Here is a 27,738-nt window from a genome sequence, read left to right on the forward strand (position 1 = left end):
TCCCAGGCTCTATCATCCTTGCCCCAGGATTGCTTTCATTCTTTACAGTGTACCACTGAATTTCAGTACAGTTCAATTCAGACTCTGCATTTAGGCTACCTGGTTCAAATGTGGAGTCCACTATATAATTCCATCTACTTTATTAGTAAACTGCTTAACATCTCAGTACCTTATTTCACCCATCAGTAAAAAGGGGATACTAGGACTTACCCTGCAAAGTTATGAGGATTGCTTGATACATGTGAAGCAAAATGGAAGCTAGGTATTCTAACATAGATGCTCTAAGACAGACAAAAAATATGTGCAAAGACGTTTGCCAACCTCAAATTCACAAACTCTGGTGGCATATTTTCCCCATAATTTGATCAAGAAGTGCTGCTACTGATAAGTTGCTTCTGTCATGTCCAACTCTTTGCAACCGAATGGACCATAACCTGCCAGGTTCCACTGCCCATGGGACTCTCCAGGCAAGAATACTGCAGTGGGTTGCCATGCCCCTCTCCAGGGGATCTTCCCAACCCAGGGACTGAACCTGCATCTCATGTCTCCTCCAACGGGCAGGCAGGTTCGTTACCACTAGTGCTACCTGGGAAGTGCAAGTACTAGATGGAATTATCCTTATGCATATTTTTGATCAAAGATGAATATATTTAAGTATACATATATTTATGTATATAAATACATAAAAACATATACAGGAACACACATATAAATCTCTTGAGCTGTTTAAGTTCAGATGGCAGTACTTCAGTCAGCGAGGGGCTATTTAGTTACCCAAATCTAATTAGTTTCTGAGTTTCAGATACTTAGTAGTAAGGATGGCAAATATTTTAATTGAAAATATATTCAAATATATTCAATTCCTGAGTTTGAAGACCACAGGATGCGTGAATATGTTTATGTACACACATACACACACACATTCATTTTAAAAAGTCAATCCATCAGAGTTCCTAGGTAGGAAAATATTAACAGAAACCAATGAAGCTATAAATACTTGGCAGTATAGTACAAAGCAAAGAATGCTTCTGGACTCAGCAAAATATGAAACAGTGCTGTCGTCCAGCCCAGCTCAGGACTCAAAAATTGGCGACACCAAATACAGGTGCTTTGGTGGGGGAACTGAATGGCGTAATCTGTAAGAAGAAATTAGATCTCCTATACCATTCTGCAAAAAAATGTATCCCTATACTCCCTTTGTTCTCAACAAGTTACTTGATAACAATCCACACAAATGAAGCAGTAAATCTTAAAAAGGATATGAGACATAGAAAATGGGCCATCAGGGAACCCAACATAGGGGTGTGTGCTAGTTTTGCCCGACTCTCGGACTGTGGCCTCTAGGCCCCTCTGTCCACAGGATTATCCTGGCAATAATACTGTAGTAGGTTGCCATTTCCTCCTCCAGGGCATCTTCCTGACTCAGAGACTGAACCTGCATCTCCTGCACTGGCAGGTGGATTCTTTACCACTGAGCTACCTGGTGAGCCGTCAACATAAGGGAGACAGAAGTAATTTCTAGGACGATGGTGAAAAGAGATCCCAGGATGACAGCTGTGTACTAGCCACAGAAGGCAAAAAGTTCAGAATGGACAAAACAGATTATTACTTCAGGAGCAATTTTTTCAAGATGGATGAAACTGATAAACAACTGGTATGTCTGGATGTAGAGTTTTGGGTTTAATTAGCAGTAAGTACACAGAAACCTATGCAAACAAAATTAATTATTAAGTCAAGGAAATAAAAAGGCAGAAGAGGGTAAGAGTAACACATCACTTAGCTGTACAGTGTTACATAATCTCAGTCGTGCATACATTCTTAATCACAGTCAATGAAAACACTGAATTACATACACTGGGAAAGGGGAGCAGGAAGGGAAAGTGTAATGGCTGGGAAGCAGCAGAACAAAGTTTTATATTAGAAATTAAAGAAATGCCTCAAACTAGAAACAGATAAAGCAATGCTATTTAGAGATACGATAATAAATAACAACAACAAAAAAATCAGTGAAACAGCTCACTCTGGGGACAGGAAATAGGAGGTGGTCAAGGGAATGGTAATTTTTATTAGAAAGAAAGATTTTTATAGACCTACTTGAATCTAAACTATGTGTATTTATTTGATTCTGACTATGTGAAACCTTAAGACAACAGATCTCCACCCACTGCCCGCCCCCACCCCGCCCCCGCCCCACCCCCAGAAACGCAGCATGGTGCCTGATCCATAAAAGTTCAGAAATGTTATAACAACAAGACAGAGGGCGGCGTTTTCATATCACCATTACACTCATGCTACAGATAACAATGCTTCCTCTGCTACAAATGCTACTTGATCCTTTTAAAACAAGTTATTTACTATGCTTGGAATATCTGCATGCTTTAACGAAGTAAAAAATAAAATGTTCAAAATTTTTCTTGTACTTAAGCAAAATACCTAATTTTATACAATTTAAACACAACTTTTCACTTTAGTAATAGAAACAATGAAACTATTTCACTTCTGACATTTAACAATTATTAATATAAAGACTTCAAACTCCCCAAGACATGCACTACAACCATAGTATAGATTCTGTCATCAATATGATGGTCTTGCATCTTACGTATTATGTTTGTACTTTAAGTCTTATTTACCAAAATAAAAACAGGTTAAGATAATGAACAGGCAGTTCATACAAAAATAATACAAACAGCCAATAACAACACTGCCATAGCAACCTCATTTGTAATGAAAGAAACACACTTTTAAAATATAAGGTACTACTTTTAACCTATATTGGCAATGATTAAATTTTTTTTTTAAAAAAAGATCCTATCTACAGATGACCAAGTCTGTAGGTTGATGGGGGGTGGGGGTGGTGAGAGAATGATCAAACATATAACACTAACTGGAAATATAAATTATGCAGCCTTTTTGGAGAAAAATTTGGCAATACTTATCGAGGCTCTAAATATATTTAATTCCTTTGGACATAATTAAACATGTACTTCAAAATGTGGCTACGAGGATATTCAATAAACCACTGCTTACAGTAAAAACTGCAGACATTCAAAATGCCTAGCAGAGAGGACAGAATGAGTCAGCTATGGCATACCTTCCTCACAGCAGGCAGTGGGCCTCCCCTAGGTATCACTCCCCCAGACTCTGCCTTAGGCTTCTTCCTTACCAAGAGTTCCCTTTCCACAGAAGCCAAGAGTGTCAAGTTCAGCTTTCTCAGTGACCTGATTGGGGTCACCAGAAACTTTGTGGAAATCTTCTGGGGGCTCACTAACAAAACTGAGATGTGAGAGGCAAAATAGGCTTTTCTGCCTTTCAGATGCATGAGGGAGACCATCCTAGAGCAAAACAAATAAGCTAAGATGGAGACAAAAAAAAGGCCCTTAATGGCAACTTTAAATTGTTTGTTTTGTGACACAATAAATGTCCTTGGTTACTAAGCCAAATTGAACCGTAATACGTATGGTCAATTGCATCTTGATAGTAGCTGGAAAACAGAATACTTAAGCAGCACTAAAAGTTATGCTACACCAGTGTAGTTATGGACCTCAGATGTAGAGTCAAGAGAAAACTTAAATATATTTATGTTCTATTAAAAAAAAAAAGAGTAAGTATATTAATAGGGCATCATTCACCAAGAAAAAGATCTGGGAAGATACTCCATGTTTTAAGGATAGGTACCTCTAAAATAGTTATCTCTGAAAAATAGGAATTTGAACATTCTCTATTTTGTGTATTCCATTTTATCACTTTAAGACTCTACCATCAATTTCTATTTTTATTTTTTATCAAATCCAATGTGATTTTGGGGAGGAAGAAGAGGCAAACATGTATTCTAGTCACGAATCTTGATCTGGGAGTCTGCTTTTTTAATAGGAAAAGTTGTTTCTTCTTTTTAAAAATGTTTTGTGAAACAAAATTTGATACTCTCAGGCATTTATTTTTTAGTGAATACAGAAGACTACAGTTTTCACTTCCCTTTGTTACTCAGAAAATCATATCATGACTTTGTACCATTTCTTATTGAAATCTCTTCTGTAAAGCAAAAACAGTCCCAAAATGAAGGATCTTCAGGGGTCATAGGAACTGCAGATGATATTAAATCATTAAAGGTGAGAATAGTAAACTGCCTCTGGGTTGCTTTAGAATCATCTTGAGATGTAACCTAAAAGGGAGAAAAAAAAACCCTTAGATTACCTCAAAATTATAATGTGTATTAATCTTATGGTCAATTTTATAATTAGGAAAATAAGAAATCAGTAATCACATTTCAATAATATTAAGTTACACTTCAATAACATTAAGTAACACAGTGGGATTTAGATAATTGTTTCTATTTCTTATATTAGTGCTGTCAATATAAACAAGAATAATATGAAATAATCTGATTCTTAAACTTTTTGTAGGTAACAATTGCCTGTGGTTATTTGTTTAAAATGTAGATTTACTGAGCCATACGTCCAACAATTCTGATTCAGTAGAAAAGGATCCCCAAATAGATAACTTTAACAAACAAGTGGGTTATTCTGACAGGGAGAGACCACCAGGTAAACTTCTGAGAAATACTCTAGAGGGTGCATCTAATAAAATTGCTGTAACTACTTAGAGATGTAGCACTTCATTAGTAAGTGATTCATTCAACACTAAATAGAAATTATATCTTACACTCTGTGATACACCCCTTGTTCATAAACTCAGCCCAGTGTGGACTGTCTTTAACATTCTATACATTCTAGTAAAGACAGTACTTGGGTCTTCTGCAGTGCTTTTACAGGGTCAATATGTTTCATATGATTTAATTCTCATTACTATGTTGATATGGTTATGTTACCTCATTTCTATAGATGGGGAAACTGAGGCTCAGTAAGATCATTCAATGTATACAAGTGTACAACATAGCTTAAATGGTAGACCTGAACCTGGAACCCTTGCCCTTTTCTCACTATGATACTGCTGCCCAAATAGACTCTCTTCATGGAAATACAGTACTGCTATGTGCAAATGTTACAAAAAATATAAAGCTCTATGGAATCATAAGGTATTTGCAGAAAGGGTAATGCTGAGACTTCAGCATACAAGGACAGCTAACCTGTTTCAGAACATCTTCAGATTAAAGGAATCAATTTTAACATGTCGTCCCTTTTAAAATAAAATAATCTATGAAGAATTTTACTTTTTTAATCTATCCAAGGCATGATCTGTACTGAGCTTTTATCCTAGAAGTAATGATGAAAATATACTGATCGCACTACATTCCCTTATGCAGATTCCCTAAAATAATCATATGCATTTAATTTCAATTATTGTAACATTATCAGTATTCCTTAAATAAATACTTCTATAGAATCACAACTGTATGTAGACTGAGAGTCAAGACCCTAAGGTTTCTCTTTTAAAAAATTTCCCAACTTACCAATTAATAGGAAAAGAAAGTAAAAACAGATTTTAATTGGAAGAATTGATGTTATGCTAGAATATATCATAAGGTCTCTCACACGTTTGACACTTTGGGAATAATTTAGGAGAGCACTATAAAAAGCGGAAGGAGATCAATTTGACAGATAATCCCATTATTCATTACCCCTCAATTTAGTACCATTATATTCAGTTCAGTTCAGTCGCTCAGTCCTGTCCGACTCTTTGTGACCCCATGGACGGCAGTACACCATGCCTCCCTGTCCATCATCAACTCCCAGAGTTTACTCAGACTCATGTCCACTGAGTTGGTGATGCCATCCAACCATCTCATCCTCTGTTGTCCCATTCTCCTCCCACCTTCAATCTCCCCCAGCATCAGGGTCTTTTCCAATGAGTCCGTTCTTCGCATCAGATGGCCAAAGTATTGGAGTTTCAACTTCAGCATCAGTCCTTCCAATGAATATTCAGGACTGATTTCCTTTAGGATGGACTGGTTGGATCTCCTTGCAGTCCAGGGGACTCTCAAAACTCTTCTCCAACACCACAGTTCAAAAACATCAATTATTTGGCACTTGGCTTTCTTTATGGTCCAACTCCCACATCTATACATGACTACTGGAAAAACCATAGCTTTGACTAGACGGACCTTTGTTGGCAAAGTAATGTCTCTACTTTTTAATATGCTGTCTAGGCTGGTCATAACTTTTCTTATATTCACGACAGCCCCACTTCACCAGGAAATAAACCATTGTTAAGATGACCAAGATAGTAATTATCTTGAATTTCTACTGAAAATATGAATATTGGAAGAGTACTACCAAAATTTTTTCTTTGTAATATTTAAGTGTATTTGAATGCGAAGTAGCAGGTAACATATTTTAAAAACATTTCTGTGAAAACCCAAATGATCTTAAGGATTAGATAATGAACACTTCTAAAGTCTATCATTAAAAAAAACAAAAAGCTAAAACCTCTACCTGATATAAAACAATTATTTCCATCAATAACAAATTCAACTTTAATACATGTTTTTTAGGGAAAAAAAAAAGCAAACAGAGAAATCTTACATTCTGATGTCTAGATCCATTGGGTTTCCTAAGAGCTACTGCAACAAAATGGTGCTCATCTATTTTGCTTTCCTGAAAAATAAAACATAAGTAAACAGAGAATCAGAGAAGGCAATGGCAACCCACTCCAGTACTCTTGCCTGGAAAATCCCATGGATGGAGGAGCCTGGTAGGCTGCAGTCCATGGGGTCGCTTAGAGTCAGACACAACTGAGGGACTTCACTTTTTTCACTTTTATGCATTGGAGAAGGAAATGGCAACCCACTCCAGTGTTCTTGACTGGAGAATCCCAGGGACAGGAGAGCCTGGTGGGCTTCCTTCTATGGGGTCGCACAGAGTTGGACACGACTGAAGCGACTTAGCAGCAGCAGCAAACAGAGAATACTAAGTATAGAAATTTAGATACAGTTCTATTTTCATCTAAAAAAAATCTCACAACCCACCACCATACACACACACACACAAACTTCCCCTGAATAGTTTAAGGTAAAGTCACATACATTTTGGCCCTTTACACTGAAATATTGCAATGTATTTTCTAATAGGGACACTCTCACATACCCACAGTAGTTAATAACTTCAATAAATTTAACATTGAAATAATACTTAAATCTACTCTCTGTATTCCAGATTCTGTGAAGAATACAATAATGTCCTTTATACCATTTCCCCACCTTCAGTATAGGAACCAGTTTGTGGTCAAGTATTGCATTCAGTTGCCATGTCTTGCTAAATGTTTTGTCTTTTATGACACTAATATTTTAAGATACAAGCTCCACCCACTTTTTAATTAATAAACACTGCTTATTTTTTGTCTGATGGCTCTTAATGATTATTTAGATTACAGACTCTTAATAGGAATACCATATAGATAAAGCATCATACCCAGAGGCATGTCTAGAGAGCCATCTGCCCTCATTGGTGATGTTTATTTTGTACATGCTTAAACTGATTAAAAAAAAAACCAGTCTGCAACATTGGTTTATAAGCATTTAGTTAACTACATATTACAGCTTAAGGAAAATCATGTGGAAACTCATTGGTAAAACTCAATTTCCTGTTTTCCCCTATGTGTGAGACAAATGGAGAGGGGGCTTTAAAATAGACACTGAGGCAGTTACTAGAGAAAAGTATGAACAACTAAACAAAATTTCACTGAGAAGCCACTTTACTAAGGCAGCACTCCATAAGAAATCAGTTGAAATAGGAACTACAATCAGAAATAATGTTAGAGACTTTTCATCCTTTATCCTCCTCTGTGTATCTTTGTACCTTAAGATACCCAAATTTGTAAAAAAACAAAAGAAATTCAAAAGAGAGAAATTTAGAAAAATATTTCAAGAGGAAAAAATAACTATGAGAAAGATTTAATAGGCTAAAGTTTGTTATTAACATTATAAACAGAACTATTCTTTTTCAACATGGTCCTCCCTTCTTTACACTGAATATATTGATAATACAAACACTGTAACACAGAGGTGTTTTGGCTATAGCTACTTTCGGAAAACTACTTAGATCAGCAGTTTTGTGGTATCTGTATCTAAGGTGGAATATCAGTGTTAACCATGGGCAGCAGACTCTTTTCATTCAGTCTGTCCTCTAAAATGCCAAGGTACCCTGCTCAATTTGTCTATTTACTTCATAATGAGCCAAAATTCAATGAGACTGACTTCAAAATATTCACCATATCTATTCACCCCTCATCAACATCACATAAATATGAAATTTAACACCGCAAAACTAAAGAAGTTATTTGACAGTGATTCCAGTTATCGAACATTAATATTCAGTGTCTCACCAGAATAAAAGTTCTATGCAATTAACTTTACCCTAAATCCCTTCTGCCTAGTATGTCTATAATATTAGTTGAAAAAGGAAACTGGCAAGGTAGCTAGCTAAAGTTAAGGCCATACATTCAATACTACTGAACTTAAGACTTAACTTTAAGACTTCCTAAATTTTAAAATTTTTTCTAAGCTTACTAGCAAAAATTTCCTTAAAATCACCAACAAACCCAAAGAAACAATATTTTATTTTTTCAAGAGGTAGTTTTGGATTAGACTACAAAGATTAATCTGCTTCAGTTAAATTGTATGTCATTTTCTTAGTATAATTTTAGTTTGTTTATAAGATAAAATACAAAGTTTAACTTAGAACATTCAAGTTTTACAATGCTTTCCCAATGGTAAAGTGCTGAGTAAAATCTGTCATAAAATGTTATTCTTTCTACTGTTTAAAACGCCTCCTTTCAAAAGTAAAGCAAAGAATTTGTTTCATCTAATCTCATCATTTTAAACAATGATGGTAAATTTAACTTTCCAAATAGGAACTGGTTATGAAAACTGAGAGCCTATGAAAACACAAGATTCCTCTTGGCATAAGAATTCATACTTCTAGAGTATTATTTTTCCAGGTGTTAGATACATGTGTGCCTACTAAGTTGCCTGGGTCGTATCTGACTCTGTGCAACCCTACAGACTGCAGCCTGCCAGGCTCCTGTGTCCATAGGATTCTCCAGGCAAGAATACTGCAGTGGGTTGCCATGCCCTCCTCCAGGGGATCCTTCTGACTGAAGGGATCAAATCCATGTCTCTTCAGTCTACCTACAATGGCAGGCGGGTTCCTGACAACTAGCGCACCCTGAGAAACTCCATGAGATACATCTCTCTTCCTGACTCCAGGTGCTCCCTCATTCACTATGCCTCACCAGGCAAAGTAATGTTAACACTGTTGTAATGCAGCTTTTAGAACCCTAGGTCATATCAAGTATCCAGTGTGGGTGAATTCAGTGGATAAAAAGAGTGCAGATGGGGAGGAAAGGCCAGTGAAGACCACTTACACCACAGGTGTCCACTGTGATCACAGCCATCCCTCCATTGCACGCCTAAACGCTCATTCTTTATCTCGTGGGGGGACTCAGAGATGCCAACAGGAATTCCCATCTGTGTTCCTTGACTCTAGGCATGCCTCCCCTGACTCCAGGCTCATCATTCTCCCCTCAAACCCTGGCTTCTGGCTGTCCATACCACCAGATTCATTCTGTTAAGGTCACTCTCTCTTCCCAGGCCTGTTCACAGTATAATAAATAGTCCACACTTAAATATATGTATCTAACATATTATTTGTGTATTTTCCTAACTGGTACCCTGAATGGACAAAATGCTCAAGTACATTCAATTCAATAAAGAATTTTCCTTCCATAGATGTTTTCAAATGCGCCTTGGTAGATCTTCATTCCCAGTTCCTGGACAAGCTCTGAGGCAAACCTGGTAGCTCCTCAGTCACTTTCAGCTTAAAAAAAAAAATCCTATTTTAATTCTTAAGACACATTCTTCTTGGCCTCACCTTCCTCTTCCTCTGGTTTCCTTCAGGCAGGTGGCAGAGAGGAAAGTGATGGAAAACAGGCAAAGTAATGATCAACACTGTTGCAATCTACTTTTTAGAACCCTGGGTCACATCAAGTATCCAAAGGCTAGCTTAGCGGGCATCTGAGGGATTTTCAGAGAAACACTACCTGTTCCTCTGCCCTATACCACTGCCTGCGCCTAACAGTGCATTTAAGAGCTGACTTCTTGTATATACTACCCTTAGCAATTAATAAACAGTAGAATGCCCACTGCCTCTTTCTTTTGGAAATCCTCTTAGGTATCTTTTCAAGATACTTCGGCCCTTTTTCCATAGCATCTCACACGCCCACAGGAACTCAGACATCTTTGTCACCTACAAAGTTGAAGCACAGCTGGCCCAATCACTGATTCTTTCCTCTTTACCCTGCTACTAGGTCTATTTCATCTGGCACCATTAAGAATAAAGGACTCTCCATGAATGAAATGGCTGACATCTGCCCCTTTCAAAATGAGAAAAAAAATTTTAATTGTATTAAAAAACATAGTATGCTAAATATACTTTACTCTTTAACTGACAGAATCCCTATCTTGGTATGTTAGCAATTTTGCTAACTTTCTGCCTTTGGATCACCTAAGACTACTTTCTGTCATTAAAAATATTTATATATATATTTTTGGCTGCATGGGATCTTCACTGCAGCATATGAGATCTTCCTTGAGTTGTGCGGGTTCTTCTGTCGAGGCTCCAGCTCCAGAGCTCAAGGGGGCTCAGCGGTTGTGGCACTCAGGCTTAGCTGCTCCACAGCTCGTGGGATTTTAGATCTCTGGCCAGAGATTGAACCTGTGTCCCCTGCACTGCAAGGTGAATTCTCAACCACTAGATCACCAGGGAAGCCTCTACTTAATTTATATTTTGGTTATTCTTCCTCAGTCTCCTCTCCATCCCACCTTTAAACAGCATTCTCAGGACTGTACTAGGTCCTTCTAAATTCTAATTTAGGTACTCTCACTGCTGCAACTGTAAATCCCATGGTTTCAGCTACCACTCACATGTTAATGATTACCTTCTTTCCTTTAGCCCAGTCTTTCACTCTATTTGCCCACTCAAAACCTTCACTTAGATGTTTCTATGGTATCTCACACTTAAATCCCACTTGTTTTCTAATATTCAGTATCTCAACAGACAGTCCTCTAAGTCACAGAATTGATAACTTCTTTGACACCTCACTTCCTTAACCTCCAGATACCATCATACAGAGAATGTGGTCTTAAAATATGATTCTGATCTTACAACTCTCTATTTACAACTTGTTAAATTCCCTTGAGAAAATGAACGAACATCTCCTATTTTACCTACTCATCATGAATTCTTTATTCTGGATACTGACATTCTCTGCACACAATTCAGGGGATGACTGCAAGAACTACCACATTATAGTACAGACCATTTGGCTGGGCTACGAACACTTGATACCAGTTTTAACACACTTCCTTGGCTACGTCTGGTCAAGAGAAAGTCAACTAACATCCAACCTAAGCCATGGAATGTTTTTTCCAGAGCTTTTACGAATTGAACCAATGAGTTCACCGATCTCTGCGGGTTTTTAAACTGTAAATTGTTACCTGTACGAGTTGTAGAAAGTCATGCTTCCTGCCACATAAGGAACCTTACCTAGATAAGGTTAAGAAAGCTGGTGTATAGAATGAGAAATGTGGGTGGGAGAAAACTGAAGCCAGGAAGGCAAAAGAGAAAAGATAAAAAGAGTTCTGAGTTTTCCAGTCTCTAATTATAGCCAATTCTGCAATTTGGTTATATGAATCACCCTAATAACCTATCATAATGTCTCTCTGGCTAAAATGAGTTTGTTAAGATTTCTCTCATTAGCAACCAGGAACTGCTAGTGACAGAAAGCAAGTAAGAAACCAAAATATTAACCGACTCATAATGCCCTAACATGATCTTATTAGCCTGAATCAGCATCTCTCTCCACCCCCCTCACCTCAGCACAGTGACAGAATGGCGGCCTTTAGTGGTTCTATTACAGGAGCTCCTTGTCCCTTCTCTTTTACTTTATGTACTATGACTTATCTTTCACGCATCAGCTTAAACATTACACGTGTTCCCAGTATCTCTGACTTCACCTTCAGAGCATCCAGACTGGATTCCGAATGTGTCAAGTTTCAATGACTAGCCTCCCCAAGCTGAGTTTATACTCACATGCACAAAATAAGAAAATTCTTATAGCAATTCTGATAAATTTCTTACCTCAAATGCCCATTCTTTTTCTTCTTCTCCATCCAAAAATAAACGTGTTTCTTTATAAACTTGGCCTATATCCAGGTTTAACGGGGATATATCGAATTCAAGCCGTTGCAATTCAAATCCTAATCCAACACCTATTGCTTTTATGAAGCTTTCTTTCAGTGCCTAAGATACAGACAGACATTTTCTCTTAGAGCTTTAGGAGATATAATTGTTCATAAAATCTTCAACCCTTAAAACATATGGATTTTTAATTCTCTACTACATTACAAGTATAAGCTACTTATTTTCACCTTTATACTAACACAGAGGCCAGCCAGCTGTGAAAGTTGAAGACATACCATTTGGGCTCCCCATGCCTCCATTACCCCATGTGTAACATGCAATAATAGTACCTTTGTCATGGGGTTATAACAACTAACTAACTTAAGAAAGGCTTACAGTAATGTCTTCTGGTACATAATAAATATTATGTAAATGTTTTTTAATTAAGTTCTAATATGTATGAGATTCTTTAAGACAGAAACCATTAAACTTTACTAATAATGATAAATAAAATGTCTTATTTTAGCTTTAAGAGTAAGGATCTTCTAATTGAGTATTAAACATATGTTAAATTTTCTTAAATGTCATTATAATAACGTATACATAAAAATCATGAAGTTCCCAAGTAGTGACTTATGTACTTTGAACACTGTACAAAATACAGGGTTACCAATGGACTTTTGCTCCTGCTTTTAGCAACACAGGGGCTTACTCTGAAAACTAGAAAGAAATTATACCCAATTCCTATAAAACATATCCAGCTGAGTCCATTCATCCTTAAAGCTTCTGATTGTTTCCCATTCTTTGTCAGTAAACTTTCTTTTCATAATATGAAAAAATTCTGGAATTGAACCACGACCTGTCAATTGAGGAAATAGAGAATTACCAAACTGTTAAAGATAGCACACAAAAGGAAACAATAGTCCAACATTACTTTCGAATACAGTCACAATTTTGCTAAACAAAGTATCAGCAAATCAAAGCTAGTTGAGAATTAAAAGGATAACATGCAAGATAAGTGCGGGTTAGTCCAGAAATAGAAGGGTGACTTAGGTTTAGAATTTTACTTTGCTATTTAACAGGAAAATCAGAAACAATTTCTTTATAATTTTGGGGGAATTGGTAGAAAGCTAAGAAATGTTCTTTTAAGTGAATAACATAACTGGAAAGTTAATATACACTTATTTCCTTCACAATAACTGTTTTTAAACATGTATTCTAATATGATTTTTCCAAATAAAAATAGATTTTGACTTCTGTTCTATTGGCTCATTAAAAAAAAAAAATACTGTTATACAGACAATAAAATATTACACAGCATCCAAAAAATCAATAGAACTCGAAGAATCTGATTCCCACAATTAAGAGCTAAATTTGTAATTTATATATTACAAATTATACAGTATGCTTTTCATATTACATTTTTCAAAATATTATGTGTTTATCTTTACTACTAAACAGGAACCTTCTATCATCATCCATTTATTCTACAATTATGCAGAATGTGTACAAATATTATACCATTATGAACTGAACTAATAGTTAAAAACAAATTGGTCATGGTTCTTGCTCTCACACAATTACAGCCTAAGTAGTCTATCAGAAAAATCTGGCAACAAGGTGCATGCGTGCTAAGTCACTTTAGTCGTGTCTGACTCTTTGTGATCCCATGGACTGTAGCTCGCCAGGCTCTTCTGTCCATGTGATTCTCCAGGCAAGAATACTGGACTGGGTTGCCATGCCCTCCTCTAGGGCATTTTCCCATTTTGATCCCCCAGGGATCAAAACCCAGGTCTCCTGCATTGCAGGCAGATTTGTTTCCATCTGAGCCACCAAGGAAGCCCAGCAACAAGGTAGGTAAATCATAAATGTTTACTATATGAATAAATGTATGTTAACTATTACCTGGTAAATTAAATGCTCTACTGCCCTATATCCTTATTTCATGATTCCATTACTTCCAGCAAGCCTCTTGAAATAGTCCTTCTGCAGGTTCTATTAACATAATTTGTCTACTCCTGAACTTCCATTTCTAAAATACTTAACTTCAAAATCTGACATTCCCAACTGGCTGGAACTATAGCACATCTGGGAAGAAAAAAGATGTCAAATCCCCCTACTTCATGCTTTACTGGCATTTAATCACTAACTAACCCCATGAGAATTCAACAGTTAGAATGCAAACTATATCATCCACTCCAAAAGTATCTTTTCCATGGTTATCTCAAGGGGAGGAAATATTAAAAACCAGCTCTTCCACAGAATTGCCCATAATTCCCCCACCATCCCCCACTCCAGTACTTTTGCCTAGAAAATCCCATGGACGGAGGAGCCTGGTAGGCTGCAGTCCATGGGGTCGCTAGAGTTGGACATGCCTGAGCGACTTCACTTTCACTTTTCACTTTCATGCATTGGAGAAGGAAATGGCAACCCACTCCAGTGTTCTTGCCTGGAGAATCCCAGGGATGGGGTCGCACAGAGTCGGACACGACTGAAGCGACTTAGCAGCAGCAGTAGCAGCAGCCTCCTCTTGTTTACAGAGGAAATATTTCTAATGACTCTCCAATGGTATGTGGTCCTTTAGTTCAAGGCAAAGATCCTCAATTATTTTCAAGTTCATCAGACTCATTTGATTTATCTATCTTCTCCTTAGTCCTCTACTGTTCTCAAGAATGAGAACTTTACAATTCATTTTTATGAATCAACTAATGTTTATTGTTTGTATTCATATTAATACAGGCTTATAAGGCTATCATTTCTAGGACTTTCCTGGTGGTCCAGTGATTAGGACTTTGCCTTCCAATGCAAGGGGTGCAAGTTCCATTCCTGGTCAGGGAGCTAAGATTCCACATGCCTTGCGGCCAGAAAGTCAAAACAGAAGCAGTATTGTAACAAATTCCGTAAAGACCATAAAAATTTTAAAAAGGTAGATTCCACACACACACACACACACACACACACAGACCTATTACTTCCTAAAATAGCTCTGCAAAGCTGTAAAGTCATTTCATGCAAAAGCACTGAAATATTAAACTGGGATCTTAGGAGTCCTGGGAGGATTCTAACCCTTTTGGGGCTATGAACAGTCTTTGATAGTCTGGTGTTTATTTCTTAAGCCCCTTAATAAAGACTGTCTTGTTAATGCAAGCATCACTAGTATATCCTGGCTTGACAGGTAAAACACTAAAGAAAGTAAAGACGGTAAGCTTGTTTTTTCCAAAGTGACAGAAGAAAATCTGGAGATTTTAAACACTAGGAGCACTAAACACACACAAATCATAAACTGTTTTCTTTTGAATAGATTCTGTTACAAACAGGATAAATAATAACAATGGAATGAACAGCTACCTTGAATTTGGAAGACACTATTTTATATTTTGAGTGGAAGGGAAAGTCATTCAGTGGTGTCAGATTCCTTGTGACCTCATGGACTATACAGTTCATGAAATTCTTTAGGCCATAATACTGGAGTGGGTAGCTGTTCCCTTCTCCAAGGGATCTTCCCAACCCAGGGATCGAACCCATGTCTCCTGCACTGCAGGCGGATTCTTTACCAGCTGAGCCACAAGGGAACCCCATTTTGAATAGAACTGCAGCTTTAACAGAATACTATCCAACAAAAACTAAAATTTTAACAGATATGCCTATTCTCATATATAGTGTCATTATGTTCGTTGGTTTCTTTAGGCTGTAATTTCATAACCTTCAAGAAGTCCTATGGAAAAAAAAAAAAAAGTCCTATGATTTTTACCTAAATATGATGGGGCAATCAAGGAAAAAATTTAGTCATGCTAGTAAAAACACTCATTTAACATAAAAAAGCAATCTAGCACAATCACTGAAAAAAGTAGTAACTGATCATGCACACTAAAAAAAAAAATCCGCTATGACTATTTTCATATACTTTTGACAGCATCATATGCCACAAAAAAATAGACTGACAGCAACAGAAAACAGCTTTGTAAATGTTCAGCCAAACAACCACAGTGCCACACTGTGACTTAAGGTGAAAATACACACGCACTGGATGAGTACTCTGTTCAGGACTCAGTTTATCTTCGATATTGGAATTTAAAATACCAGTAGGAAATATCAGAATACAACACCCTCAAACTAGCTGAAAATGACACAATCATTAGTTACATAACTTGGCAAAGCCTCTAAGTAATACCAACACAATTCATGTCTATTACAACCTTCGATTTAATAGACAGGTAAGAACTTAAGTACATAAAGTACATACATAAAGGTATAATAACGTCTAAAGAATGAATTTTCTCAACTAACCAGGTTGAGAAAAACAGGATTCCCCCAACTTACAGCTTAATCTCTAGGGAAAGCAGCACTAGATATTAACTAAGTGTTCTGCAATGATCAATTAATCAAGGTCACAACTAAAAAAATAATTTATATAGTTGAGCCATGAATAAGGCGGGTTTGAACTGTGAGGGTCTAGTTGTCCTAAAACTCATGCCCAGACTAAAAATGTGACCTTATTGGAAACAGTCTTTGCAGATGTAATCAAGTTAAGATGACGTCATCTTGGAGGACTGGTGTTCTTTAAGGAGAAACTATATATAGACACACAAGTGAGAATACAGGGGAAAAGGAGCCCTAGGAAACTAATACATAAATGCAAACAATTTATATATACAGACACATTCACATACTCAGCTTTAGTGTTACGCCACTGGAGTCAAATGTTCAAATCTTGGCTCTATCACTTAACTTTTTATTTTGTATTGGGGTATAGATAATTAACAATGTTGTGATAGTTTCAGGTGAAGAGCGAAGGGACTCAGCCATACACAGCCATCTCCCCTAAACTCCTCCCATCCAGTCTACCACATATTGAGCAGCGTTCCATGTGCTATACAGTAGGTCTTTGCTAGTTATCAATTTTAAATACAGCAGTGTGTACATGTCCATTCTCAACTCCCTAACTACCCCTTTCCCTCTTTCCCCTGGCAGCCATGAATTCATTCTCTAAGTCTATGAGTCTCTTTCTATTTTGTAAGTTAAGTTCCTTTGTATCATTTTAGATTCCAAATGAGGGGTATCATACAATATTTCTCCTTCTTTACCTGACTGACTTCTCTCAGTATTGACATTCTCTAGGTCCCACCAACAGTGTAGGAGGGCTCCCTTCCCCAGTATTTATTTATTAAATTTTTACTTCAGAGTCTTAACCTCTGGGCCACCAGGGAAGTCCTCAGCATTTATTTTTGATGATAGCCATTCTGCTTGGTATCACTTCTTTACTGTTATTTAACTTTTCTATGGCTGTTTCTTAAGCTATAAGATAGGGAGAAAAGAGTTGGGTAGTTCAAGAAAGAAACATATAAATAGTCTGGGCCTGGAGCTGCTGCTGCTGCTGCTAAGTCGCGTCAGTCGTGTCCGACTCTGTGAGACCCCATAGACGGCAGCCCACCAGGCTCCCCCATCCCTGGGATTCTCCAGGCAAGAACACTGGAGTGGGTTGCCATTTCCTTCTCCAATGCATGAAAGTGAAAAGTGAAAGTGAAGTTGCTCAGTCGTGTCCGACTCTTAGCAACCCCATGGACTGCGGCCTACCAGGCTCCTCCATCCATGGGATTCTCCAGGCAAGAGTACTGGAGTGGGGTGCCATTGCCTTCTCTGGCCTGGAGCTAGTAAGTACTTAATAAATATTAGCTTTAAGGCTGCTGCAGTAATTGTTATATATACGTATCACTCCTCTTTTGTGAAATGTCTTATCAAGCCCTTAGTCCATTGTTAGGTTAAGTTTTAAGGGGCTTTTCTAGCAATACTTACAAAGTACTTTAAATATTAACCATATTTACCTCTTTGTGTCTTATTTGCCCCTGTTTGTGACAGAGAAGAGACTTAACATGAAATCAATGACATCTGCCAACTTTGTGGGTTCTTCTTACCTTTCTAAGTTTAAAAGGTATCCTTCTTTCAGAAGTCTGGCCAAATATACAATTCTATTGTGTTCTAGTAACCTTTGTTAAAACCCAATTCTAATTAACTTTGTTGTACATCGTGAAACAAGGATCTAATGGCTTTCAGATAATCTTACTCATCAGAAAAAGTTGACAAGTTACAATCTTTTTGTTGGTTCCATAAATTTACATCTAATAGTGTTTCCCAAACACTAGTATGTCTAACAATCACCTGAGAAACTGTTTTGAGTATAGAATCACTGGCTGCATCTAAATTCTAGTTTGAGAGGTCTGAGATGGTTTCAAGGAACATGCACAGGCATCCTGGCTGATTGTAACATCCTGATCACTATTTCAGAAACACCATTCAACACATGTAACAACTATCACAATCACCTTAGGCTAACATTTACTTATAAAGTACTTAATTATTCCAGGCACTTTAGATGTTTATTACTAATCTATCCCACGCTGATGGTGCTAAAACTTTTGTGCCATACGATGTAAAATATATACACACAAATTCCAGAGGAATTAAATATTTAAAGGTAAAAAAGAAGGTACAATTTTAAAACAAAAACTAAGAGACTCTATAACCTATTGTTGGAGTAAATCTTTTACCGATTAATTTTTTTCAAATGAGACAGAGTTCAGTATTTATCAAGGAAATGTTAGATATATTAATTAAAAAAAAGATATATAAAATTCATACATAAAAAAACAAAAACAAAAAAAACAAATTCAAGATAAACAAATAATCTAGTGGAAAAATATTTGTAGGGGCTTCACTTGTGACTCAGTGGTAAAGAATCTGTCTGCCAATGCAAGAGACACGAGTTAAATCCCTGATCTAGAAAGAGCCCACGTGCTGAGGAGCAACTAAGTCCATGCACCACAACTACTGAGCCCATGTGACGCAATTACTGAAGCCTGCACTCTGTAACAGGAAAAGCCACTGCAATGAGAAGCATGCATACCATGGCTAGAGTAGCCTCTGCTCTCTGCAACTAAAGAAAAGCCCGCACAGGATCAAACACCCAGCATAGCTGAAAATAAATATATAAATAAATACAATTAAAAAAAAAAGAAAATAGTTGTAACAGATATTAAAGAAGTGTCACTATCCAAAGTACATAAAGAGCTTTTATATATGGATTAGAAAATAGTAATATGTTTATGGAAGAGAAAATTCAAGTAGCCAACAAGCTATTACCCTAGTGATTAATGTACCACTTAATAAATAATCTTTAACCACTGAATTGAAATATTACATGTAAGTACTAATCAGTACTAGTTGTCTATTCTTTCACTAACATCATGCTTTTTTGTTTAGGACGCCTCAGTTTAGTTCAGTTCAGTCACTCAGTCGTGTCCGACTCTTTGGGACCCCATGGACTGCAGTACACCATGCCTCCCTGTCCATCACCAACTCCCAGAGTTTACTCAAACTCATGTCCCTTGAGTTGGTGATGCCATCCAATCATCTCATCCTGTTGTCCCCTTCTCCTCCCACCTTCAATCTTTCCCAGCATCAGGGTCTTTTCCAGTCAGTCAGTTCTTTGCATCAAGTAGCCAAAGCATTGGAGTTTCAGCTTCAATGACATCAGTCCTTCCAATGAACACTCAGGACTGATCTCCTTTAGGATGGTCAGGCTGGATCTCCTTGCAGTCCAAGGGACTCTCAAAACTCTTCTTCAACACCACAGTTCAAAAGCATCGATTCTTCGGTGCTCAGCTTTCTTTACAGTCCAACTCTCACATCCATACATGACTACAGGAAAAACCATAGCCTTGACTAGACGGACCTTTGTTGACAAAGTAATGTCTCTGCTTTTTAATGTGCTATCTAGGTTGGTCACAGCTTTTCTTCCAAGCAGCAAGCCTAGTATAAGTTTAAACAATAGTAAAGCAAGTTCCAGCTCACTTTTGTATACTCTTCTTAGACATCAGTTCTTTCCTCAAAACTTTAAATTCATTTAACCCAGTTCCATAGAATTTTTCAGTATTTTGTACCTGCAAATTCTTAGCATTTAACACATAGAAGTTGCTCAATAAACACAAGTTCTATGTTGTGATCCCACTGAATTCCTCTGCACAGTGGGAAAAACCTATTCTGTAACCTGGGAAAAGGGAAAAACTACCTGCCAGTAAACACCTACTTTTCCAGTAGCAGTTCAGAACACAAAAAGAAGTGTGACTTATTTAAGCTGTTTGACAGCTGTAAATCTCCCAGTTTAAAAAAAACCAACCCCCCACCAAAAACAATGCTTTAACTAAGCATATCTTTCAAAATGCAGATCCAGAAGAATGTAGATCAGCTTAAAAATGTAGATCAGAAATGACAGTGGAATGCAGTTCTTTGATTTATGATGAAGTTACATCCTGATAAATCCACTGTTAAGCTGAAAATATTTTAGGATTGAAAATGCATTTAATACCCCTAAGCTATGATCATCACAGCTTAGCTTCACCTACTTTAAATGTTTTCAGAACACTTACATTAGCCTACAAATGGGCAAAATCATCTAACAAAAAGCCTATTTTATAATAGAGTGTAGAATACTTCATAAAATGCATTGAATACCTCACTGAAAGTGAAGAAAACAATGGCTGTACTGGGTGTTTACCCTTGCGACTGTGTAGCTGACTGGGACCTATGGCTCACTGCTGCTGCCTAGAATTACGACATATGGCTAGTCTGAGAAAATGTCAAAATTAAAAGTATGGTTTCTACTGAATTGCTTTTAAACCATCATAAAGTTGAAAAATTTTAAGTCGGAGACTGTAGATTGCAACAGTAACAAAGCTGGAAACTGAATCTGCTGGGGATGCAAATGCAGGAGAGAAGCAGCTAGGGAGATTATTGGAGGGTGAGGAAGAAGACTTGAAGGAAGAACTGTTTGTAACCACAGCTCACTAAAGAGAGCAGTTTATACTCCAACTAGAATCTGATATGAACATCACTGTTTACTGTAGCTGCAAACCAACTTTTCAACAAATTTAAGGAATATTTTAAGTGAAATTGAGAATTTCTATTATTTGTTTATTCAATGAATATTTACTAAGCACCTTCGACGTGCTAGACACACTAAGTACTAGGTCTGCATGGCTCCTGAACTTATTTAATGAAGGGGAACAGAAATGAAGGATAATAATCAAATAACTAAGTTATAATTAGAAATGAGAAAGGCCATGACAGAAAACAAGAGCAGGTTGTCAGGAAAGCCCTTTCTGAGGAGGTACTGGAACTGGTTACTTCTCAGCCTTCAGATCTCCGGTACTCAAGAAGAGTGAGAAGAACAACAGGCAGAGGGATCGGCATTTTTTAAATGACCCTGAACTGGAAAAAATTTGCTACATTCAAGGTAATAAAAGATGAGTGTGGAGAACAGTGAGCAGACAACAGATAAAAATACAAAAGGAGAGATAAAGGAGAAGCGACAACAAGATGACACAGTCATGTTAAAAGGAATGAATTTTATTAAGAACCAACCTAAAAGTTTAAGACAACTGCTTTAAAGAAATTTTTAAAGACCACTCTAACTCTGTACAGACAATGTATTGAGTGAGAACAGAAGTAAAGAGGGGGAACCAATTAAGAAGCTACTAAAATAGTGCTACCAATTAGTATGGTGGAAGGAGACAACAAATAGACTATCAAAGCTATCATATAATACCATCACTTACTTTATACTTACTGTTCTTACTTAATACTTACTGTTCTTAATACTTACTGTTCTCTTGAACAGTAGCAACTGTTCAAGAGAAGCAGTTCTATGATGCACTAATTTCAAAGCTATTAAATTAGCATTAAATTTCAAAGCTATTAAATTAGCTATTAAATTAGCTATTAAATTAGCATTAAATTTCAAAATACTGAGTCATTTTGTCCTGCCAATTAATATCCAGAAAAGTTCATAACAAAAACATTAGCATTAAATTAGCATTAAAGCTATTAAATTAGCATTAAATTTCAAAATACTGAGTCATTTTGTCCTGCCAATTAATATCCAGAAAAGTTCATAACAAAAACATGAACTACAAAGTATAAACTCATGGGGAAAAATATTTTGGGTCTTTCTCCAAATTCTAATAATATTTACACTGTATCTATCTTATCTTGGCCTTCCCTCATAGTTCAGTTGGTAAAGAATCTGCCTGCAATACAGGAGACCCCAGTTCGATTCCTGGGTTGGGAAGATCCACTGCAGAAGGGATATGCTACCCACTCCAGTATTCTTGGGCTTCCCTTGTAGCTCAGCTGCTAAGAATCTGCATGCAATGCAGGAGACCTGGGTTTGATCCCTGGGTTGGGAAGATCCCCTAAAGAAGGGAAAGGCTACCCACTCCAGTATTCTGGCCTGAGAATTCCATGGACTACCAGGTTGAAAAGAGTCGGACACAACTGAGCAACTTTCATCTTTTTTTAAAATTAATTAATTTATTTCAATTGGAAGCTGATTACAATATTGTGGTGGTTTTTCACTTTCATCTTAACTTGCTGTATCTTGTAAGTATGGGTACAAAACTGAACAATTCACAAAACTATCCTTATACTTCTAACTGCAAAAGCCTTTAGAGGCAGACAAAAATTATTAGAAAAGGAAGGAAAAACCACCAATATTTCCCAACTGGGTGCAACAGATTATAATGATGACCTATAAAACACCCACCCCCAGGGTTAGGATTATATTGCACTGGCAATTTATCTATACTAGAGCCCCAATATCTTCTATTAATAACTCCTTCTCTGGATATTCATTAAACAAATAATTACTGAGTGCCAAGTATACACCAGTTACGTTTGTATAAGGTTCCTCTCTCCATTAGGCAGAGAAAACAGTGGTAGGTGCAGGCATCTGGCTAGAAGGAAGAAGCCCAGAAACTTCTTAATCTTAATTCTCTCCTACCCTGTCACAGCAACAAAGAGAACTGGGAGAAGGTGGGAAATGATCTGCACCTAGTAGGAATGTCTAATGTGACAAGGAAAGACTCCACAAGTTCCTACGTGATGTTTGCATGTTAAGTCACTTCAATTGTGTCCAAACTCTTTGCAACCCTATGGACTGTAACCCACCAGGCTCCTCTGTCCGTGGGATTCTTCAGGCAATACTGGAGTGGGTTACCATGCTCTGCAGACAAAATGGGAGTAATGGAACTAAGTCTTTCAATATACTGATGATGCCCCCAAAGTTTAGCTTCATCTTGAAATGAAGTTAGATAATCTTAATAACAACATTCAGAACAAAGTACAATACTTCCCTTGCTGCTATACTAAGTTTTACCCTTCATCATTTAGCTAATCTTAGGAATGTCTCCTGCTCAGTTTCCTCACTCTGATAAGCAGAGTAATTCAATGCATTGCCAGTGAAGTAAACCAGTGTCTACTTGCTGAGAAATAATGCTGCATCCATTAATCTTTCCAACATTAGTGACAGAATAACAATACTAATTAAAACTGGAAAATACCTCTTCCTCAGTGCATTACTGGGTATGTCAACAGCTTTTTGGCAATGAAACAGCTAAACAGTAAAAGGCCTGGATACTGTGATTAGACACATTAGGGCAAAGAAAAAAGATGGTGGATAAAAAAGGCTAATAAAATATAATTAACAGAAAACAGAATCTTCATTTTTTGCTTTCGTAATTACCTGTTTATCCAGTATTGACCATAACCCAACATTGCCCACTAAACCAACTGTAATTAAATCTGTGTCTCATAGGCATAATTTCCAAGCAGATACCAACTTGATGAGCCAACCATTACTATGTAATTGTGCTGACTGCATTCTAATAAGCAATGGCCTCTCCAGTAATTTCTGATTTTAAGAGAAAATTCATATAAGAAACACAGAAAACTGTGAAGTTTATAGGCTCATTTGTATGCTCACTCTGAATCCTCTAGAGCAGTGGTTTTTTCACAATACACCTTCTATGACCCTGCAGAAAACCAGATCCTTTCTTTGAGAAAAGCATACCTGTGCATACAAAATGTAGAGAACAATTTCAGGAGGTTAAAAAAATGATGCTTATTTGGGGTCAAGACCCCTGTTGTAATTAGTACAGCTCCCTTCTGAACAAAGAATAGAGTTTTAATAGATTTATGAACAGGTTAGAGAAAAACCAGCTGGTGGGAAAATTCAACATAAGGGAGAGATAAGAGTCATAGCCATATTCTGAAGCCTTACTATTGTAGCACAGAATGCTTATTCATTCATTTAACAAATATTTATTATGCATTACTTCGAACGAGGTAAGGTGCTAGATGTTATAGTACAGTGGAAAGACAATCATCCTGATAAATAACTATAAAATGAAATATATTATTGGAATGAAGGAAATATATTTTATGGGACCCTAGAACAAAGCAACCTGGTTTACTTTGAAGGTCCACAAAGCCTTCAGTGGAAGCTGAAGTGGAAGCTAATCAATAAATAAGTTATCTGTGCAGAAATGCAGGTGAGCACGACGTTATCACAAATATTCCAGTCCAAGGGAAACACAAGCAAAGAACCTGTGGTGGATGCAGTGTGGAGATTAAGAAATTGCACAATGAAATCAGGAAGATGTTGGTTCTCTTATTTTAACAGCTTTCTTCTTATCCTGTTACTTATCTTCTGAAAAGTTCCACTCAACATATAATATACATAAAGCACTGAGTAAAATGTCTTGGCACACAGTAACTGCTCACTAATGTTAGTGATGATGAAAATTACAGAGGAGTTGAGAGAGCCTATGATCTATTAAAATTACTTTAGTCAACCACACAATAAATGTCAGCAGTTCTGACAGTCATCAACTGCAAATTTCTAAGGCAAAATATAAATATTTTAGTAACTACTTGCTCTTTGTTTTCATTGTATATAAATGTGCTACAAAGAAATATATTTAGATATAATACAAATACATGTTATCTCTGCTTAGTGATCATAATACAGCTCACTATTGAGATTATTATTTTTTAAACAAGTTAATTAGTGTTAGTCACTCAGTCATGTTTGACTCTTTGCGACCCCATGGGCTGTAGCCCACCATGCTCCTCTGTCCACAGAATTTTCCAGGCAAGAACACTTAGGTGGGTAACCATTTCTCCAGGGGATCTTCTTGACCCAGGGATATTGAACCGGAGTCTCCTGCATTGCAGGCGGATTCTTTACCATCTGAGTCACCAGGGAAGGCCACCAGTTTGATCTTCCTGATAAAGGGATAGAACCTGGGTCTCTCCTGGTGGCTCAGAACGTAAAAAATCTGCCTGCAATGCAGGAGACTTGGGTTCAGTCCTGGGTTGGGAAGATCCCCTGGAGAAGGGCATGGGAACCCACTCCAGTCTTCTTCCCTGGAGAATTCCACGGACAAAGGAGCCTTGAGGGCTACAGTCCCTGGGGTTGCAAACAGTCAGACACAACTGAGCAACTAGGCACAGCACAAGAACTAAGACAAGATATTTAACAACTCATGTATTACAAAAATGCAACATTACCTGGAAAACTAGTCTTCATTATATCAATTCCAACTTGTAGCTCAGATTCTGCAGCAAGTACAGCATAGTCTCCTTGATGAGAGATGTTAAAGTTGAAATTGGGGTAAGGATTCAATGAGTCTTTTGCAAGAACTGGTTTTCCTTTTGCAGTTCTTTGCAAACGAATATTATTCCAAGGTATATTCAATTTCTCTGCAACTAATTTCCTTATCATCAGACGACCAGCCTGTTAATAAAACACTTGGTAAGTATTGCTGTCTATACTAAAGATTCAAGTAAAACTGCCTATAACATACAAAGTCTATTTTTGTGGTTTCTAAAATACTCCTTAAAGTTTTAAAACTACGTAAGTATTAAATATCCTGCATTAAGATTTAAGAAATGCTTATGAAGACAGAAAAGTCGAAGTCCCTCTTTAGCAATTCCCTCCACCCCATCAACAAGTATCCAATGTTGACAAGTATTCATCCTTCATCTTTTCTCTAAGTATCCAAATACATGCTCATTTGCATTTGCTATCCATCCATTTATTTGAAATCCCACTATATGTACTATTCTACTATGAACTTTTTCATTTCTAAGTGTTGGGGATTATTTTATGTCTGCACATAACCACTGGCCTCTGCATTTTTAAATGTAGCATATTTGATAGTATCAAGGTACCACAACTTGACTATCCCTCTATTACTGGATATTTTAGGCTGGCTCTGGTTTGCTATTATATAAAAAAAAAAACTCCCCAGTGGGCAATCCTGTTGTACTTACATCTTTGTGCACATGTGCAAGTGTTTCTAGATCACATGTACTTATCACTTGCCTCCACAACTGCACGACATAACCTATCTTTTTTCACATATACCCAGTCCACTCTCTCTCCGATTAAGGTCTAAAATCACAGAGAATACCCGAGGACATAAGAAAACAAGGTAGATAACATTTTGCAAAATCTTTCAAGTTTTTTTTTTCCTTCAGTTCTAACACTGACTTTAAATACTGCAACACTTTGAATTTCACGAAAATATTCACTAGTGTGCCTTCAAAAATCAATTAGTCTACATTTCAAACGAAAAAGTCCTTTGACAGAGGGACATTTTCAGGATAATAACAGTCTTTGACGAGATGGCACTCAGAAGCTGTGCCATACTGCGCTATATAGACATCATTTTGAAACCCAACTTTCCATTTGTTGCTAAAAATATACACGTAAAATAAACGATTATATTCAAAATAGTGTTTTCTGAGCTAAAAGTTAACAAGGTATGCCTAAGACCGCATTCTTCCTTTGCTTCGGTTTCATCGGTAAAAGGAGGCTAGACTCTTGCACTTCTACGGTGTGCAAGGTTAAACTAAGTGATACTGTCAATATTTTTTAGGGCCTACCACGTGCACGGTGCACAGGGAGACTGGTGGGATATTTAACAGGCTCAGACTGCTATGGGCCCAAGCAAGGAAATTAAAAAAATTTGATTAACACTTAAAAATAAGGAAAATCCTATTGACAGACCTCCGGAACAGCTATTTTAGGGTTTAGCAGGACCTCTCTTTTCAAATGCAACGGGGGAGGGGCTGATTTTTTCTACGGACGAGGCGATGACAAAGGCGGCGGAGACTAGGCCGGGCACACCCCGGAGTCGCCCGGGGCGGCCGCACGCGGACGCCGAGGCTCGCGTGCGGGGTCTCTACTGCGCGGCCCACCACCCCAACGGCTGCTCCCCGACCCGAAGCGCAAAAGACCCGCGGTACCAGGGCGGCCTTAGCGTCCCGGGCGAAGACGAACTGGCCAATGCGTTCCTTCTCCTCGGGCTGGATCGATCGCACAGCTAGCAGCCATTCGGCGCGGCTCGGCAGCCACGTGCCACAGGGAAAGGCCCAGCGCACGCCCTCCATCGCCGGCAGCACGCAGAGTCGCCAGGCGAGGAGAACCATCCACCGAAGGCCTGGCCGCCGCCCCGGGATCGATGGCGCGGACGCGGGCGGAGCCCCTCCCAGCTGCCCCGGCGCCGCGCGGGGGGCGGGGCGCCGTGTGCGTCCGCAGGACCTGGGTCACGGGGGGCGGGGCGCCGCGTGCGTAGGCGGGGGCGCCGCGGGCGTCCTCCCGCGCGGGGGCGGGGCGTCGCGTGCGTGGGCGGGGCGCCGCGCGCGTCCGCGGGAGGTGGCTCACCTGCGGCCCTCGCTGCGCGTCATCCGCGCGGCCGCC

At 38.0% G+C, this 27,738-nt stretch overlaps 1 protein-coding gene across 1 annotated transcript; it reads right to left on the reverse strand.

Annotated features, from left to right (window-relative positions):
* Positions 1-3,916: 3,916 nt before the first annotated feature.
* On the reverse strand, positions 3,917-27,550 carry AASDHPPT (aminoadipate-semialdehyde dehydrogenase-phosphopantetheinyl transferase). Its single transcript, XM_070803280.1, has 6 exons — positions 27,285-27,550; positions 25,542-25,767; positions 12,875-12,996; positions 12,096-12,257; positions 6,483-6,554; positions 3,917-4,162 (listed from the first exon to the last, which is right to left on the reverse strand). The coding sequence occupies exons 1-6, from the start codon at positions 27,465-27,467 to the stop codon at positions 3,998-4,000; spliced, it is 930 nt and encodes a 309-aa protein (XP_070659381.1). The 5' UTR covers positions 27,468-27,550; the 3' UTR covers positions 3,917-3,997.
* Between the last annotated feature and the right edge of the window lie 188 nt (positions 27,551-27,738).

This window comes from Bos indicus, chromosome 15 (genome assembly GCF_029378745.1).
Source record: "Bos indicus isolate NIAB-ARS_2022 breed Sahiwal x Tharparkar chromosome 15, NIAB-ARS_B.indTharparkar_mat_pri_1.0, whole genome shotgun sequence".
Taxonomy (NCBI): Eukaryota; Metazoa; Chordata; class Mammalia; order Artiodactyla; family Bovidae; genus Bos; species Bos indicus.